Below are 16,801 nucleotides of genomic sequence, written 5' to 3' on the forward strand. Positions count from 1 at the left end.
TCCAGCCCCTTCCGCAGTGACCAGGGCGCAGCCTGGGCCGCAGATGGGCAGCACGCTTGCTGGCCTCCTAACGACTAGAGGAGACTGCCGCTGAGTCCCATGAGTCCAGGAGCGCCCTGATGCCCGAGGTTCTGTGGGCACCCTCTCCCCCTACCCGGCAACCCTGCCCCCACGGTCCAGGCTTCGCGCACAGAGCCCAGGGGACACCTAAGCACCCCAGCAGTACCCAGAGTGCACGCCCCGAGGAGCACCACGGGGAAACAGGACCTCAGCCAGGGCTCTGAGGGAGGAGAAGGGAAGGAGGGCGCGAGGGCGACGGGAGCTGGAGCCCGGGCTGGCGTCCGAGTCCAGCTCCGGAGCTGCGGGAACCACGGCCGCCCGCGTCGGGCCGCCAGCCAGCGAGATTCTCCTCCCGAGCCGCAGGATCTCTTTAGGATAAACTGTCTGAGAGACCCGCTGGCAGGAGGCTTCCTTTCAAACACAGTATTTTACAAATTGAGGAGACAAGAGGAGGGTGCCACGGCTGTTCACCGACTCCCAACTTCAAAAAAGTGCCAGGGAGCTGGTGCACAGATCTCCAACGGGCTCAGCGGATCCATGGGGTGGGGAGAGGGGGTGCTCTAACCCCTGCCCTGGCGGGTGGGCTACTTACGTTTCTGCCGTGTGGGAGACCTGTCCACGCCTTGTCCTGCGGGCTCCTAAATGCATTTGTATGCATTTGTCCGTACAGCGAAGCGCTAACGGAAAACAGAAGCCAGCTCCGAACTGCTAAGGGTGCAGGTACTGTCCATGAAAAAGGGGGGGAAAAAATCACATGAAAACGATGCTCCAAAACCTCAACAATAACCACAAGGGGAGAGGGGAGATGGGAAGGGAGGAAAGAAATAGCTCCCGGAGGGTAGGCAGCTAGGCTTCCTAGCTCCCTAGCTCGGTAACAGACAAGTCCGGGGGGAGTGCTGCCCTGGGAGGGCGGGCGAGGGGACCTCACTGGCAGGCGGCGGGGCGCCGGCAGCAGCGGGAGCTCGGCTGCGAGTGCAGCCCTCGAGTTCACTTGCGGTTCAAAGACGACTCCGTGACTCCAGTGGAGTCCTCTGCTTTGGGCCTGGGAGGAGAAAGGGGTGGGGGGGAGGGAAGGAGATGAAGTGGGGGAGGAAGTCCTTGGAAACAACCCGCGCTGGAACATTTGTCATACAAGTACACACACCCACTTCGGAAATCTAGTCCGTGCTAGGGGACCCCGGTGGCAACTGCAGGCGCTCGGCGTTGACTGCCGCCGGCTGCTTCCCCTGGAAGAAGAGGAGCCAAGCAAATCCGGCCGGTGTTAAATTTCACCGCTCACTGACTTGCAATGACATCACCAAACGTAGTGCACACCTCCCCCTCCGCCCCGCAACCTTCCCCCCACCCCGCGCCCGGCTGGGGCGCCCCTGTCCGCAAGCCCCTGGGCCCGCCGCGCCTGGGGCGCGCTCGCCGCCGCCCCGGCACCGCTCCGACCCTCTCGCTTCCCACGCTGTACTCCCTCGACATGCCCGAAGCTTGTAGGTGACTGGTATCCTTCCTCCAAGTGTCCATGTACCGTTTCCTTTTTCAGCAGTCCCCAATTTGATGTTTTCTCTCTTGAGTGTCTCCCATTCCCGCTTTTCTCTATGCTCTTCACACACACCTTCTGAAATCACGTTTAGCTCAGCGGCGTCCTTCACTGTCCTCCGACTCTCTTGCTTTTTTTTGCAGCTATGCTTGTGGCCTACGTCGTATTATTAACTGACTGCAAAAAGTTCTCATTAACTCCTTTCCTCCCCTTCATTCTTTCCTTTCAGTCTGTCCCCCGTACTACTTTCTACTGATTCTTCTCTCCCGTAATCCACTTTTCTGCCTTCTGCCTTTCTCCTGCTTACAAGCGTGGACTAATTGTCTGCAGTTATGCAACAAAAGCATAGGAACACACCTCGGCCTTACCAATTTGAATACCTTCTCCAATTTTTGTAATAAATTTCTTTTTCGATGTAAGTCCCCATTCTCTCCACAGCCTTTTCATACTGAGAAGTCTACTTCCAATTTTTGAAGAAAAAAAATTTTTTTAATTCTGCTTTTATCTTTCTCATTAATAAGACTGGAAATTCCAGAAGGCCAGGGACCTATTATCTTGCTCATCATTGTATTTTCAGCACCTAAAATAATATTTGGTATGTCTGTTTAATGAATGACTGCTGTATACCAGTGAATATCATTTCTCCAAGTTGTCCTTGTCTATTCTGTGCACCATCCACAGCTAATGCCCCTTCCACAGGCTGAAAGGCATCCCGCATTACATACACACTATAAAGGTTAAGGTGACCATATTAATGAATGGAAATGATTGGTGTGGCCCTTGGAATCTGGGGGATTTTTTCCTCTAAGAACACAGTTTAATCCATCCTCCTCTTCCTCAATTTTTCAACTTTTCATCTTGAAATGATTTTAGATTTACATAAAAGTTGCTAAAAAAGTAAAGAGAATTCCTGTATAGGCTTCATCTGACTTCCTCTAATGTTAATATCTTACATAACCACGGTACAATTATCAAAACCAGGAAATTAACACTGATACAATACCAGTAACTAATCTATAGATCTTATTTAAATTTTGTCAGTTTTCCCAAATGTCCATTGTCTTGTCCAGGATCTCAACTAGGATCCTGCACTGTGTTTAGTTAGTTAATTAATTAATTAACAGAGATACTAAATAAATTGCCATATCTCCTTAGTCTCCTGCCCTCTGTGGAATTCCCTGTCTTCTTTCATCTTTCATCATTTTGACAATTTTGAAGAGCACAGGTCAGTCATTTTGTAAAAGGTCCCTAAATTTGGATTTGTGTGATGTAGTCCCATGATTCAGGTTTTGTATTTTCAGCTAAAATACCACTGAAGCAATGTTGTGCCTTTCTCGGGGCATCGTACTGAGTATACATAATGTTGATGTATTTTATTACTAGTGATGCTAACTTTGATCACTTAGTTAAGGTGTCACATGCCAAACAGCCACTGTGACTACCCGCCCCCCCCCAACTTTTGTATCAAATAGCCACGGCTTTCTGGAATCCTCCTAGAAACCCAGTATCAAGGGAAGATATTCATTCTTAACCTGAAGAATTTCTACAGTATTCTATCCCTACAGTATATCTATTTTTGACTACTGGTCAACTAAAAAAAGACAGGTAATTTGGTTTGGTGGAAAGAATAGACTAAGAATTAAGCAGATCTTAAGTAACTCACCCAATTTCTGTCTCCATTTCCCCTTCAATTACTTAAGGATTAAAAATATTTTTTTTCTGTTCACAATGTTGAGTCAATATTTGAAAGCTGTATGAAATGGAATTATCATTAAAATGTACCTCAGGTTCTTTGACTATAAGAAGAGAATATTTGCTAGAGTTACTAGAGCCCTTTTCACGCAGAAGCATCCAAAGGGTATGCATACCCTCAAATAGAGTACATGTGATTGTGGGAGAGGAAGCATTTGCCCAGTAAAAAATAAACAATGTAAGGTTTAAATGATATAGACTTTTTAGGATGGTAGAGTTCAGCATAGATAAAATTAGTCAATACAGCTTCACCAAAGACCACGGGATTTAGCTGGGCCTTGAAAAGTGAAGAGGATTTACATAGGTGGAGAAGAGAAAGATAGTATGCTTAGAGGGACTTCCCTGGTGGTCCAGTGGTGAAGAGTCTGCCTTCCAATGCAGGGGATGATCCCTGGTTGGGGAACTGGGATCCACAAGCTGCGGGGCAACTAAGCCCTCAGGCCACAACTACTTAGCCTGCGGGCCTCAGCTACAGAGCCCACATGCTCTGGAGCCCGCATGCCACAACTAGAGAGAGAAAACACCGCACACCACAACTAGAGAGAAGCCCGCATGCCACAACGAAAGATCCTACATACCGCAACGAAGATCCTGCAATTAGGACCCGATGCAGCCAAAAATAAAAACAAATAAATAAATAAAATATTTTAAAAGAAGATAGTATGCTTAGAAATTTTGAGTAGGAGACTAATAGCAATTGAACAAGAGGAAGATATCTGAATTATGTTCAGGGGAAAGGAGTAGATTCATCAGCTTGGGTTACAGGTTCGTGCATTAGAAGACAGGTCGAGGGCAAACTATGGAAGTCCCTGAATGCCAGGATAAGGGTTCATTCAGTCATTCAATAAACACTTATTGTGTCACCTACTATGTGCCAGGAACTCTTCTAGGCACTCAATTACATCAGTGAACAAAATGCTTGAAAATTCTTCCCCTCGTGGAGATTACATTCTATTGTTTAAATTTAATCTATGGGCAACAGGAAACATAATTAAAGAATTTTAAACATAAATGATCATGTTCCAAATTCCCATTTTAAGAAGACTGATCTTAACATCAGATGCTAAGATTGGAAAGAGAGAAGGCTGGAGGAAAAGTTCGGTGTAGGTGTTGAAATATGTTTGTATTGTGAACTATGGTAGGAACAATAGAAAAGCTAAATGAGAGAATTGTTATTAAAAGGAATCAGGAATCTGATAACTGGTTAGATTGGGAAGGGAAGAGATATGGATGAAATTTCAAGTTTGAATAATTAAGAAATTATGCCATTGGCCAATGGCAAAAGGAAGACAACTAACTCAGTTTGAGACATACTATGTTGAGATCTTGGTAGGACACTGTTTTGGAACTACCCAAAGATCTGTTGGAGTTAGAAGCTAGACTTCAAGAGAAGGGCCAGAGCTAGAGTTTTAGACTTCTTCATTATCTGCCTAAAATGGTATTTGAGGCCTTGACAGTAGAGTCTGTTTGCAAAGATGTGAATATTTTAATGGAGAATAGAGAGTCAAGGACATAAACTTAGACTACAGAAAGTGGGAGGAAACAATATAGAACTAAAGGAGCAAGAACAAAAAGCATACAGCATTATTAAATAAGGGTATAGGAACTCAAAAAATAATAATATAGCAAATCCTTCATAATGCTTACTATGCATGCGTATTGCTCTAATTATTTTATATATATTAACTCATCTTATTTTCTACCAATCCTGTTAAGTAGGTACTACTTATTATCCTTTTTATACAGAGGAGGAGAAAAAGTTTAGTTAAATTGCCTGAGGTCACAAAACTGGTAATGAATATGTAAACTCATGCAGACTGACTCTGGATAAAGTTGTTGTTCTCAATAATTCCGCTTTCTTCCATTTTTCCTTGCTCCCTCCGCCCTTTTCTCTCCCTCTCTCTGTCTCTCTGTCTCTTTCTCTCTCTCTGCCTTCCTCCCTCCCTCTCTTCTTTTCAAGAGATAACCATTTCAGGACAAGGGGCTACTGAAATAGAATATAACCTTCTGCTACAGATCCTCATAAGGATACAAAATTCAGTATATGATGAAGGTGGCATTTCAAAACTCCATAAATAAGATCTGTTTTACAAATAATGTTGAAACTACTAGGGGAAAATAAATTTATCTCCACCTCATGGTGTACAACCAAAGTAAATTCCAATGCATTAATGGGTTTATAAAAATATTTAACTCTGTGAAGATTTAGAAGTAATTATATGTAAAAATATATCTTCTTCAGAGTGGGAAAGATTACATTTATTAATTTATCTATCAAATATTTATTGGGCAGCAATAGGTTTCAAACACTGTTCTAAGAACTAGGGAGAAAAGTCATCAGACAGACATGCCTGTTCTCCGGGACTTGTAGGTTTTCAGAAAAACAGAAAGAAGTATGATTTAAGATTTTCAAGTGGTAAAATAAAAAAGAAATACAAATGTCACCCAATATAAACAAATGAAGAAACAAATGAAAAACTGGGGAAAATATTTGTAGTGCATAGCAATTAATCTCTTTTTATAAAGCATTTTATGTTGAAATAATTATACTTATAAAAAGTTACTAAACATAGCATGAAAACTTTCCAAATACCTTTCCTCCTATGCTCCCCAAATGCTAACATTTTACCATGTTGACTTTATTATATTCTCCCTCTTTGTCTCTCTCTCTCTCCCAATTGTTTGAGAGTAATTTTCAGACATTATGCCACTTCACCCCTAAGCACTTAAATGTGTATTTCCTAAAAACAAGGTTATTCTCTTCCACAGCCACAGTTAAATTATCAAAATCAGGAAATTAATATTCATACAGTATTATTCTTTAATTTACAGACCCATTCAAGTTTCACCAGTTTTCTCCCTACATTGTAGTAAACCTTCATTTTTCCTGCTTCAAGATCACATGTTGCATTTAATTGCATTTAGTCGCCTTTAATCTGGAACAGTTCCTCAGTTAGGGTGACCAACTCATCTCTATTTACCCAACTTGCCTGCTTTCATCACTGAAAGTGCTATGTCCTGGGAGTGCCACTCAGACAGAGGAAATCTGGGATGGTTGGTCACTACATGACCTTGATACTTTCAAAGAGTTTACGTCATTTTTTAAATAGAATATCAAGACCTTTAATACATGAAGATTTCTTATAATCAGTAAGAAAAGAGATGAATATAGCAATGTAGAAAAATGGTCAAAAGGAATGTGCAATAAAGTTGGCCCAAAACATATTAAAATATTTAATGAACTCAATTCAAGAAGTGCAAGTTAAAATAATTAAGCTCCTATTTAAACAAAAAAAAAAGCAAATGACAAGGATTTTTAAAGAAAGTATAACATCCAACATTGATAAAGGTAGATTGAAGCTGGTACTTTTATACCAGCTGGAGGAGGGTAAATTAGGTAAAACTAGAGGAAATTTGCCAATATGGATTAAGAAACTTTAAAAGCTATATTTTTTGATCAGTGATTTTGATTCTAGAAATATATCCTGAAGAAATAATAATCAGATTCGCCCATGAAAACATATGCATAAGGATGATCATCACAGTATGATTCTATTTCTACATAAACAAATTATGGTACATTCATATAATGTAACATTATGCAACAATGAAAAAATAATGTTTTGAAGGATATTTCCTAACATGAAATTCTTAAAATATTTCAAGACAGGATGAGAAAATATATACAATACAAAATATATGGGTGTGTACAGTGTATATTATTTATCCTAGAATACAGACTTAAGGGAAATATACCAAAGTATTAATAGTAGCATAAATAATTTCTGGGTGGTAAAATTAGTGATGATGGATTAAATTTTATCCTTTCTTCTTTTTTATTTTTCTATTTTTATTTTTTACAATAAGCATGTATTATTTACATAAATCAGAAAAAAACTAATAAAAGTTTCAAGATTGAAGGAGATAGTTGGACTGTACTCCTGAGGAGTATGTGGATGGTTTAAAATAACTAACATTGGAGAATATGCTAGGGAAGAAGCTAAAAGATAGAATACATGCATTAAAATGAGTTTGTGTAGCCAGAGAAAGGTAGATCCATAAGCTGAGCTGGACTCTAGGACAACCAAACAGGTAGTCAGATACAGACTTGAATAGTCATGCCAGGAGAAAACTTTGCATTTTAAATGTCATGTTGCCAAGTTTATCTTCAAAAACCTCTGGTAATTTTTCCTCCATAATGTGTAAAAGCAAGCTGGAGCCCTCTACTGGAATGGTCTTCTAGGACGGGTAGAATTTACATTTGAAATTATAAAATGACAAGTTTACATGCCTCTATCCAGAAATAAACTTAGTGTTTTTCATATTCAGTACTTTTAAGGCTAATTTTCTACTAACTGGATATTAATTTTCTCAAAATCATGTAGTGTAAGGGGAAAGGTTATTTTACTGATGAAAGGGATAGGCTGAATGGAAGTGGAGTACAGAGAATCCACAATTAGGTGAAATAGTTGCACGGCAACTGGCAAATGTTTGCTTGAGTATCTATGGAATCTGATTTAGAAGATAACTTAGGAGTGAAGAGGCTGAGGAAAGAACACAGTAGAGAAAAATTCAAGTTTCTGAATTTCAAACGTAAGGCAGGACATGATATACACTTTTCCTTTAGAACCATGTGAATAATAGTTAACACTTGGAAGTATTAAAGGGCCAAATAGAATGTCTTGCTGCTCTCGTGTTTCGTTATATTTTTGGTTCTTTTATAATAAGGTTTATGTTCCCCATCTGAAATCAGCGCTACAATTTTCCAACAATTCATGTCATATCTTTAGTGTATTTGACATGAACACTCTCATACAAAATGCTACAGACTTTAACAGAGAACCTAATTTATAGAAACCAGTGATGCAATAACGTCATCAAAAGTCAGATGAGAACTGATTGTGGGTAGTTATCTGCCTGCAGCGGCTCATTAGAATTCCAACTGCTACTCATGATTCTCTATCAGCACTTTCAGTTTCAATTCCTCTCAGCTTACTAAGAACATGAGAAAATTCAATATGGAATTTTGAATCGTATCTATTTGATCTTTTTCAACAATTTCAAAATGAATAAAGCTCCCACACTTTTTCAAAGAAGGCAAAACAAACTAATGGTAAGAGTATTTTTTGAGGTATAGAAATGGAAGAAACTTTTCCATACTTTGTAATAAGATTCTTGCAACAATAATGGCAATATTTATGAAAGATCATAAAAATATTTGCTATTCCATGGAAGAGGAGGAAAAGTTAATTTGCCAGTCCAGTCCCCCAAATTAATAGGGAAGTAACAAATGCCTACAGCTTCTGGCACATGATTGAAAGTCTTGGCATACTTTAGTAAGGGGATACCCATTTTTGCCAAAGTAAAAATTTAATATAACCCATATCGAAGTCTGATGAGTTCCATGAGATGAAAAAGCAAAATAAATATTTTAGCATGTGTATAGAGTTCAAGCAATCACATTCAAAATTACTGTGGTGATGCCAAGATTATTTGCATTCTGCACAGAGGCTGACTAAGGGACATGTGTGGTGCTTACTTTCAGGTATTCTGATTGGTGAAGAGACTTTGAGGAGCAAAGTGAAGCTGGAGTAGAAAGGCGAGAAAGGAACCGATATTACCAAGCACCTCTATGTGATGGACACTGTTCTAGGTGCTTTAACATATCTAATGTTATAACTATCTCAACCACCCAATGAGGAGATATTATATTCATTTTCTAAGTAAGAAAACTGAGGCCCTGAGAGTTTATTTTCCAAGGGCATACAGTTAATAAATAGTAGAGCTGGAACCCTGGCTCAGATCCATCAAATTCAAGTCTGTGCTCTTTGGAATCCAGTGATTCTCAAATTTTAGCGTGTATGTAAGTCACATGAGTTGCTTTTTACAAATTTCTGAATTTTATGTCTAGAGCCTCTATGTTTGAGGTGGAGTTCAGGAATATGAATTTTTAACAAATATTACAAAAAACTGTGATGCAGATAGGCTAATGATATGTCCAACCATTCTTGACTTAGTTACTGAACACAATACTTATTGATTGCCTGTAAAATCTTTTAATGAGTAAATACTCTTATTCACATGTACCTGGACAGAATAACTACAGCTTAATTAAAATTCCATGCTTAGATATTTATTGAATGAACGAATAAAGAATGACATGCCTACCACGTTCCGGGCAATGTTCTAAGACCTGGGGTCATGAAGATATATGGCATAATTACTACTCTTAAGGAGCTTATAACCTGCTAGAGAAAGAATCTAGTACAAAACACAAACTGATATATATGATATATATGATAGAAAAAAAGAAAGAAAAATCAACTGGTGATATAGGGCAACTGAGGCACAAAGGAGATAGTACACAATTCTATTGAGAGTGGGAACATGTAAAGCTCAGGTCTTTAAGAATGAGCATTTGCCAAATAGACAGGAAAGTTCAAGCCAATCTTGGACCGCCACGTGGAAGTGGCAGTGCAGGCAATAGCATTGAGGTACAAAAGGCTCTGGCACATGATGAGGGAACTGCAGTTGGAATGGCTACAATATAGTGATGAGGCTGGAAAGATCACAGAGTATCTTTCAGGAAGTTGGACTTAGCCTAATTTTCTTCTCTATCCACTAGTCTAGAAGGGTCTTTTATACTAGTGCAAATGGCCATCATTCCTTTGAAACTGAGAAAATATTTGAGAGATAAATGCTTAAACTTTGCTCATTTTAAAACAGCGGTCCCCAACCTTTTTGGCACCAGGGACCGGTTTCATGGAACACAATTTTTCCACGGATTGTAGGGGGAGGGGATGGTTCAGGCGGTGATGCGAACGATGGGGGACGATGGGGAGCGATGAAGCTTCGTTCGCTTGCCCGCTGCTCACCTCCTGCTGTGCGGTCCAGTTCCTAACAGGGGGTTGGGGACCCCTGTTTTAAAAGATGGGTCCTAGAAGTTGATTTCTTTTTTTGTTTAGAACATGATGCACCTTAGTTAGAGACACAGACTTTGTTAAGGTAATAAGGGACGCTTACTCTGGCTGCAATAACCAGGCGGGAGCCCCAGGCTAATAGCTGGAAGGGTTCTTTAACTGTGGGCTTTAAGAAGGTGACAAAAAGATTCATAAAAATGACTTAAGAAGCACTTTGGGATGATAACTATATACGCTTGTCACATAGCTAACTAAGGCATGTTTATATATAATAGATTACGAATGATAAAATCCTCAGTCCCTCCTCACTAGGGAAACTGATGAAAACCCTTAGCTTGGATGGTGAGAAAAATTTTCAGTTCTGATACAATATATATTTCCTGTCTCTTATCACGCAAGCTTTGTTGATCTTCTTTGCTGCCATTATTTCCTTCTCAAGTCTGTTTATGCTAGGATCTTTCTCCTTTTGTTCTGGTCCTTTATTCTCAATCTCACGAATTTACTCAAATGTGCATCTAGAACAGTTGGCAGAATAATCTTCCTTTCTTGGTTTGCTGGTCCAGAAGCTAGTGAGCTCTACATAATAAGTTCTTCCACGTGGATGCCCAGGTTCTTCAAGGTGCTTTGAGCCATGCGGTGCAGGAAGAGTGTTTTATTCTGACTTTTGGCGGGAAGTGTAACATACTTATTGGGACTAGACCTAAAACTAGATAGAAACACTTACACTCTTGACACATTTTGCATAATACTGAGTCCACCATTCTAATCCTATACGATCCCATTCCCTTTGAGCAGAATCTCAAGGTTATCCAATTTGATCATTTCACACCTACTGTAGCCTAGCTTCCTGTTCAAAAAAAAAAAAAAAAAAACCCTGGAAGTAACCAAAACTAAGATGAGCCCACTGTCTGTTAATGAATTATCTTTGTTATCCCAGTTACCTGTTTCTCATCTCTCCCATGTAATGGCTCATTATTCTAGCCATTTAGCACAGATTCTATATTGTTCATTTGTGAAGTGAACTAAATGGAGGCTACCAATTAAAAGGTAGCTCGCTTTTCTCTGGCAGGGAACCTTAATCAGTTTTAGGGTCATAGCCAAGAGACTAGGATAATCGGAGTCCAAACACCAGACAAAAGGGACATATATGTACAGCAGTGTCCCACTAAGTACTCTGATATTTTATTTTGGCCTACCCTTCAAGCAAATATGTGTGTGTGTGTGCATGTATAAAGTTTTAAAAATTTTAAACTATGGCCATAGGGATGTTTGTTACAATGGGCACCATGCCTTACGTAGTCAAGTGTTACAGTGGCGCCACCTATACCACTGAAGTTCACAATCTGTCAATATTTCCATTTTTAAACCCTTTCTGAATGAACTCCAAAAGCTACAGCATTAGCAGAGAGCCATTCATTTTCAAACATACATATAAAAAGTTAAATTAAAACTGGAACTTTGGAGTTTGCCTTTGAAACTTTAGGGATTTCTCTCCCAACCCCTCCCTCTTCCCACTAAAAAAAATAATTGCTGCAAACAATGTGCTCCTGATACCAGATGTGGTAGCATGCTGGAGATAGAAGACAGACTGATTGGGGGAGAATTCTTTAAAGAGATATATGTTTTCTAACCCTCTTAATGTTATCTCCACATAAATTTCTTTACAGACCTATTACTGTGGAGCCATTTTATGGGAGTAACAGATATTTCAGGAGTGAAAGGAAAATTTCCACTCAGATTTACTTTTCCTGACTCTCCTCTGGCAATTTCCCTCATTTTTCACAGGACAAAATTCTAGTCTAAAAGTTGTTGGAAAAAAAAAAAAAAGCAGCTTAATGTTACATCATTTAAGAAGAGTGTGATACTGCTCTAGATGTACATAAATAAAATAATTTTCAAATAAAAGTCTTAAGGTATGTTAACAGATAATTGAGGTGCTTAGAATCATATTAGCACACTAAATGGCATCTCCTAATGTGAAAACATTTTATCAAGAAATATATCCTTGAAAGCGAGTACACCATGTGTATATGTAAGTTTTTTTTAAAAAAAATAATAGTACCATATAAGAAATATGACATTATTAGTACCCTTAAGCCTCTGTGTGTCCCCCTCCCCTCCATTGCCATTCCCCCTACCCTAGTCACATTTCTAATATTTTTAAAAAGTTTTAAGATTTAGGCTGAAAAAAATTTGTTGGCAAGTATACGAAGGATTACTATTTACTCAAACGCTTGCGGTGGGAAGTTTTGTGAGAGATTATTTCCTTCCCCACTAGAAATAAATGCTTTGTTTTTTAGTTTCAATCACTTCTGCAGTCTGTCCATGGCTCCTCCTCTGAGGCCCATCTCGGTCTTTGCTTGGAAACGGCTCTCTCATTTCTGATCTCTCTGTGCCAGCCCTATCTGTCTGCCACACTTGTTTCCAGGCAGACCTGAAAATAAGAGGAGTGCGTGATTAATAGCAGTGCTCAATATAACTACATTTGATTCCATTGGCTCTCATCCAATAGGGAAACTGAAACCAAATGATTATATTTGACCCTCTTGTGCTCTAAAATATGACTTACAACATAGTCACACTTTTATTTATTCAAAGATCTCAAAGGTTTCAGATTGGCAAGAATTCCAAGATGAAATTTTCTAAATTTACCCTTTGAATTGCACCTTCTAAAATTATTTTTCCTGACATAAAATTCTTAGGCTTTAATATTTACTGTGATATAATACATCTCCTATTTTGTTCAAGAAAACATGAAAGCTTATACTAATCATATGAACTAATCATGTAGAGTTATTTCTCTTCTATTTTATTTTTTGTCATGTTTGCACACAGATTATTAAATCAAAATTCTTTTCCTGTGCACCTGTAGAGTGTGTGAGTGTGTATGTGTGTGTGTGTGTGTGTGTGTGTGTGTGTGTGGAGAGAGAAACAAGACTCAAGAACAAATTTCTCTTTCATTGCTGCTCTTTATTTAAGTCTATTTATTCAGCTCTTATTTCCACATTTTAAATTTAGGAAGTAAGTTCACTGGAAGGCATTAGTTGGATCACATATAAATCATTTCTCTTCTCAGAGAAAATTTTAGTCGTGTTTAAAAGCACTTTAAGAGTTCTAACAGCTCTTTAAATTAATGGAATAGTTTGTGTTAATACTGAATAAAACTAAATGAAATGTAAACACACTTTGATGTTTAAACTGTCTCAAAATTAGGGATTTAGGATAGTATATGCCCATTGTTATCACTGATCGTTTTCTTCTCAGAGATTAGTTTTGTTAATTTCCCCACCCTCATTACCACTATTTCCAGTGTGTAAAACAAAATATCTGTAGCCTAGGGCCAGAACAATATATTTTGGAATATATAATCAAGAGGAAAGTATTTAGAATTCCCTTAGTGCCAGCCCCAAAAGTATGGAGCATTACTTTGGTTAAAGAAATACTATGTGTGGATAGAAAATATTTAGGAAATACAAGAAATGGAAAGAATTACAGTGTGTCTTCAAGGATAACCAGCTAATTCTAGGAGAGATGGATGTTCTTCTTAAAAATCTTTGGTTTGAATAAAATGCAAAAGAAACAGTGTTGGACGGCAGTAGATGAATTTCCCCCCCATCAGCATTTTATAAATGAAGGCATATGAAAGGCAGGATTTTTAAGCACATGGTCCAGATTGTATAAAGGACTGTTTCCATTATGTGAAAGTTGAGTAGCACTTGAATATCATGAATGAATATCTTCTTTGGGTGGAATGCTTCTTTTAAATACATTGTGATATTAAGCACATTTATGGAAATAATGGGTGATGGTTTTAGTATTATATAGACATCACCTTTGTTACATGATACTTCTGAAAGATTCTGCCAGCTCTGTTACTTTTGGCTTGTGAAATCACATAGGTTTTTTAGGAAATCCACAGGAATGCGTAAAATCCCCTGCCCACTCTGGATGAGAGAATCAATTTTCTTTTCGTGTACCTATATTTCTATAGGTAGGTCTATAGCTTATAGCTGAAAAAGTCCATGTGTTTGCTATAGGTAGAGTGGCCTTAGCCCAGTATGGAATCAAATCCTAGCTTTGCCACTTAGAAGACATGGGATCTCAGGTACATTATTTAATCTCTCTCAGCTTCAGTTTTCCCGTTTGCAAAATAAGGGCAATACTACTATTCATGTTCATGTGGGTGCTATGAAGATTAAATGAAATAATCTATGAAAGGTGCCAAATAATCTCTGGCACATAGCACATGCTCAATAAATGTTACTGCCTCCTAACCATCCTATGAGGTCTGCAATCCAGGTACTGTTTATCCCAACTTTACAAATTATGAAACAAACTTGAAGACAAAGCTATAGTCACAGAGCCAATGACTGGCAGAGTCATATTAGGATTGCAGGTCTTTCTGATGATGATAATAATAACAACAGTAGTAACATTATTATTATTATTACTATTATTAGATAATTACTCTCATGCTTATTGGTTGTTTGACATTTTAGTCTAAGACTTAAAACATACTTAACAAATGGTGTCCATGATTAGAAAACTGAATTCATTCATTGTGCCACAATAAAGAACCAGGGCAGAAGTTTCTGGAATTGAACATATTGAGCAGCTGAAGATTTCAATTCCAGGAATTTAATTTGTACATTAAATATAAACCCTTTTTCTTCCTCATGTTTGAAATTTGCTTCTTATCTGCAACCCTATGAAGCCTACACTGAAGGCAGCAAATAAACTGTCCTCTCACAGAGGGAAAAAGCTCTCTTCCCCAGATGCTTGGTGCAGGCCCTGTTTTTACTTGGAAACAAAACAAAACAAATGCTGCAACTACTTAAGCTATCAGTTTAAACTGGGACGCATCTGCCTCCAAACCTCCCCAAATGGTAACAATTACTGTTTTAATGTTGGTGACTTGCCACTAATCAGACCTGTATTTATAACCCTATAAATGAATGTGTATTCACATAGCTAGCTTACATGCAAAACAAACATTCCTATTAATCCTAGATTTTGTGTTTGCTTTGGACTCAGCCAGTTGACCAGGTATTAGCAGGCAGAGCCCAAGTCTGTGCTATGAGAGACATATTTCAGTAACATAGACACTACTTAATACTGGCTTCTGAATCTAATATAGTCAGGAGAAGAAAATCTCTCGTTCCCTTTGTTGGCTTCAATATTTTTGAAAAGGTATGAAATATGTGGGAATGGGGGTACAGTATGATATTCCTTTATAAGTGAATCAATATTGATCCAAGGTAAGGTTCTAGAGGGGTTAGTGGAAAGAATTGTTCAGATACACATGTGCACACACATACACAAGCTGTGACTAATGTGAAGCCAGGATGAGTTCACAAAAGAACAAGATCTGACAGACTAATTTCATTTTTGGACAGGCTGGCAAAACTGGTGGATCAAAGGAGTACATTTTGATTCAGTATGTCTGGATCTTAGCAAGGCATTTGACCAGATTTTTATGATAATCTAATGGAAAAAAAGATAAATATGTTTTCTACGATGACACAAGCCAAAGAACTCAAGGGATGTTAATTAAAAAATAAATAACTTCATAAATATCTTCTAGCACATCATAGAGCTCTGATTTTGGCTCTTCCCAAGTCAAAGTTTTCAGGTTCTTAAGTGAAGACACTGGGGACATTTGAGAATGCTGAGCAAATTTGGAAATGATGTAATGTTGGGATATAAAGTTGGGGTGACCAACTTGTCCCAATTTGCCCGAGACTTCCCTAGTTTGAGCACTGAAAATCCTGAATTCTGAGACACCCCTCGGTCCCAGGCAAACCAGGGTGAGAGTCACCCTGTATCTGAGCAGTGACAAGAGGGTGTAAGAAACCACCAGGCAGCACAAAGGAAGGCACTGACTCATGAGAGAGCTGAGTGTGCTTGAGGAGCTACAAGTGGCTCAGGTTTGCCAGAGCAAGTGTTGATAAACAAGAACAGATAGCTAAGAATCAGGCTCTAAAGGATTTCTTTTTTTTAATTATAGTAAAATATATAGTAAAATGACCATCTTAACTATTTTTAAGTGTACAGTGGCTTTAAATACATTCACATTGTTGTACAACAATCACCACCATCCAATCTCGAACTTTTTTCAGCTTCCGAAACTGAAATTCTTTACTCATTAAACATTACTTCTCCAATTTCTCCCTCAACCAGGCCCTAGCAACCACTATTCTACTTTTTGTGTCTATGAATTTACCTACTCTAAGTACCTCATGTAAGTCAAATCATACAGCATTTGTTTTTTTGTGACTGACTTATTTCACTTAGCATAATATCTTCAAGGTTCATCAATGCTGTAGCATGTGTCAGAATTGCTTTCCTTTTTAACTAATTGTATATATATACCACATTTTATTTATCCATTCATCACACCCATCCACTGATGGACACTTGGGTTGCTTCCACCTTTTGGCTGTTGTGAATAATGCCACTATAAAATGGTTATACAAATATATCTGTTTGAGTCCCTGCTTTCAGTTCTTTTGGGTATATTCCCAGAAGTGGGACTGCTGGA

The 16,801-nt window shown here is 38.6% G+C and overlaps 1 protein-coding gene across 7 annotated transcripts in view; it reads right to left on the minus strand.

Moving 5' to 3' along the window:
- Window positions 1–1,301, minus strand: part of COL24A1 (collagen type XXIV alpha 1 chain) — a 389,632-nt gene extending 388,331 nt beyond the window's left edge. For 2 of the 7 annotated variants that reach the window (XM_057550626.1, XM_057550622.1), the window contains exons 1-2: window positions 1,205–1,301; window positions 653–783 (exon numbers count right to left, since the gene is read on the minus strand). In XM_057550626.1, the coding sequence (XP_057406609.1) occupies window positions 653–708 (56 nt within the window). In that variant the 5' untranslated portion in view covers window positions 709–783; window positions 1,205–1,301. Of the gene's footprint in view, window positions 1–652; window positions 1,096–1,204 lie in introns of those variants that run through there. The other 5 variants (XM_057550627.1, XM_057550625.1, XM_007173041.2 and 2 more) reach the window with 3 other exon arrangements.
- Between the last annotated feature and the right edge of the window lie 15,500 nt (window positions 1,302–16,801).

This window comes from Balaenoptera acutorostrata, chromosome 1 (assembly GCF_949987535.1).
Source record: "Balaenoptera acutorostrata chromosome 1, mBalAcu1.1, whole genome shotgun sequence".
Taxonomy (NCBI): domain Eukaryota; kingdom Metazoa; phylum Chordata; class Mammalia; order Artiodactyla; family Balaenopteridae; genus Balaenoptera; species Balaenoptera acutorostrata.